This window comes from Monoraphidium neglectum (assembly GCF_000611645.1).
Source record: "Monoraphidium neglectum strain SAG 48.87 unplaced genomic scaffold scaffold04816, whole genome shotgun sequence".
Lineage (NCBI taxonomy): Eukaryota > Viridiplantae > Chlorophyta > Chlorophyceae > Sphaeropleales > Selenastraceae > Monoraphidium > Monoraphidium neglectum.
Genome location: NW_014008814.1, coordinates 2192 through 4676, shown reverse-complemented (window position 1 = coordinate 4676; position 2485 = coordinate 2192). Strand labels below are relative to the sequence as shown.

Here is a 2485-nt window from a genome sequence, read left to right as displayed (position 1 = left end):
TCCTCATGCTGCGCACCGTAGCCATCGCGGGAACGTACGCAGCAGCAACAGCGCTCACCGCGCGCGCGGGCGCGCAGGCCGCGGCAGCCCACCAGGTGCGTCTTCATGCACGCGCCCATGCACATGTTTGGGGGGAGCGCAGACCCCCCTCCCCGTCGCCGCACAATGCTGGACCCATCAAACCGCCCCTCGGCCTCCAGAATGCTGCCCACATCCCGCTGCCCTTTGGCCGTTGCAGCACCCACGCACCACGCCCCACCCACCCCAATAATGTCAACCAGCGGCTCTCTCGCATCATCGCGCCTCCTCCCCTTCCCTTCCTGCCTTTGGCCCCCCCCCCACATCGCCCGTGGTGGCAGGTGTGTCTCCAGCTGTGGCTGGCCTCCAGCCTGCTGTCTGACGCGCTGGCCGTCGCGGCGCAGTCCCTGGTCGCCCGCAGCCTCGCCGCCGGCGACGCCCCCGCCGCGCGCCGCGTCGTGCGCCGCACCGTGCGGCTGGCCGCCGCGCTCGGCTGCGCCATGGCGGGCGCGATGGCGGCGGGGTCGGGGGCGGTGCCGGCGCTGTTCACGCGGGACGCTGGCACGCTGGCGCTGGTGTCTGGCGGGGTGTGGCTGTTTGTGGTGCTGACTCAGCCGATCAACTCGATGGCGTTTGTGTGGGATGGCGTCTTGTTCGGTGCCGGAGGGTGAGGAGGGGCGCGCTGGCCGTGTATGGGTGTGTGTTTGAGTTTGTGGGTGTTTGTCGGTATGCGTATGTGAGTAGCGCACACCTATGTATGTGTGTGCGTGTGCGTGTATGTGTGTGTTTGGGGGGGTGTGTGTTGTGGGGGGTCGGGGATTTCGGAGGCGAGGGGCCGACTAGGCGCTGACGCTGTGTGCGGGGCGGTACGCTGCGCAGCCCTGCGCTCGCTGCAGCGCCAGAGGGCAGGGCGCGCGCACACGCGCGCAGCCCTGCCACCCCCTTCTGAGTGCTGCTGTCACAGCGGTCGGCGCACAGTGCTGCTACACAGTGCAGCACATGACGAGGACTTGTGGTCTGGCCTCCCCCCCCGTTGGGCCTCCACATCCCTTGCGCACACACAAGCCCCCCTTTTCCCCCTTCTGTCACGCCCCTTTTCCCAATGCAACAGGTTTGAGTACGCGTGCTACCAGATGGCGGCCTCCTGCATTCCCGCGGTGGCCGTAATGCTGCTGCTCGCCGGCACCGGCGCCCCACCGCCCGCCGCCGCGCTCGCGGGCGTTTGGGCCGGGCTGTCCACGGTGATGCTGCTGCGGTGGCTGCTGATCTGGCTGCCGTACCAGGCAGGGGCGGGGCCGTTTGCGCAGATGTTCCCCGCAAAGGCGGCACGGGGCGGCCGCTGACCCAGGGCCTCGGGTAGGGCAAGGTCTGGCGTGTCGTCTCTTGTTTGTGATGCCCTGTGAGTTTCCCCAACATCTCTTCCTCCCTTATGCCTTCTGTTGATGAAGTTGCGATGTCTGATACATGGCTGTATTTACACGTGTTTAAGTCAGAATAGACCCGTGGCTTGCACGGGCAGCTTGTCGGATGTGAGAGTACTGCAGCACAGCCACAATCAACGGGGCAGGGCTTTGCAGGAGGAATCCAAGGCGAAAACGCGTCGCCCTGCTGCATGCGCACAACCTGCAACCAGGAGAATCGCCACGCAGCAGCAGAGTTGGCGCAGTGCTCACAAAAGGCGTGCGCCAAAAGGAAGAGTTGGCGGACCACAGACCACAACAGGGCTTTGCAGTGCCGAGTTCTTGACGGGTATGCGCACCCATTGGCCGAGACACTGGCCACGTGGCGCCGTGATGCCACCAGGGCAGACGTAAAACCAAGATGCAGCACATGTACAAAGGGGCCCAGGCTCCCCCGACAATTCAAGGACCAGGATGGGGCGTCGACGTCCCAGCTGCTGGCGTCTCGCTCGCAATGGGCGCTTGCGTGTGGGCAGCCGCAGGTGTTGCCCCAGCCTTGGCAGCAGCGGTCGCCGCCGCCGCCGCCGTCCCGCAGCCGTTGCCGCGGGCCTTGCTGCCGGCCCCTTTGACGCCGCTCGACCCTTCCTTGCCGCCGCCGCCTCCCCGCCTGCCACCCCCGCCCTTGCCGCCCTCGCGGATGCGATGCTTCACCCCCGCGATCGACTCCAGGGCTCCCAGCGCCGCGCCGTCCCGCATCAGCTGGTGCAGGAGGTCGTTCACGGCCGCGGCCGCGTTGGCCGCCCGCTTGGCGGCCGCCTTGCCCTGCTTGGCGGCGCCCGTCTGCTGCAGGCCCAGGCGTTCCAGCAGCCAGCCCTGGGTGGTGGCGGGCAGCAGCAGGTCCACGCGCAGCAGGGTGTCCTCGCGCAGAGGGCCGCCGCCCGCCTCGCCGCCGCCTCCGCCGCTGGCGCCGGCCGCGCGGCCGCCGCCGCCCGGCGCGCCCTTTGCAGGCGGCTGCTGCTGCTGCTGCTGCTGCTGCTGCTGCTGAGGCGGCTGGCGCCGCTTCTTCC

General features: G+C 68.6%; 2 protein-coding genes across 2 annotated transcripts in view; one reads left to right on the top strand and one right to left on the bottom strand.

Annotated features, from left to right (window-relative positions):
* Nucleotides 1–518: 518 nt before the first annotated feature.
* MNEG_14849 (hypothetical protein) lies at nt 519–1361 on the top strand (the record flags this gene model as incomplete). The annotated part of the gene is made up of 2 exons (XM_014036681.1): nt 519–685; nt 1130–1361. The coding sequence occupies 2 exons, from the start codon at nt 519–521 to the stop codon at nt 1359–1361; spliced, it is 399 nt and encodes a 132-aa protein (XP_013892135.1).
* Nucleotides 1362–1880: 519 nt separating this feature from the next.
* The window catches only part of MNEG_14848 (hypothetical protein), a gene marked incomplete at both ends in the record, with an annotated part of 2671 nt that continues 2066 nt past the window's right edge, over nt 1881–2485 (bottom strand). The window contains one exon of the mRNA XM_014036680.1: nt 1881–2468. Coding sequence (XP_013892134.1) covers nt 1881–2468 — 588 coding nt within the window. The remainder of the gene's footprint in view (nt 2469–2485) is intronic.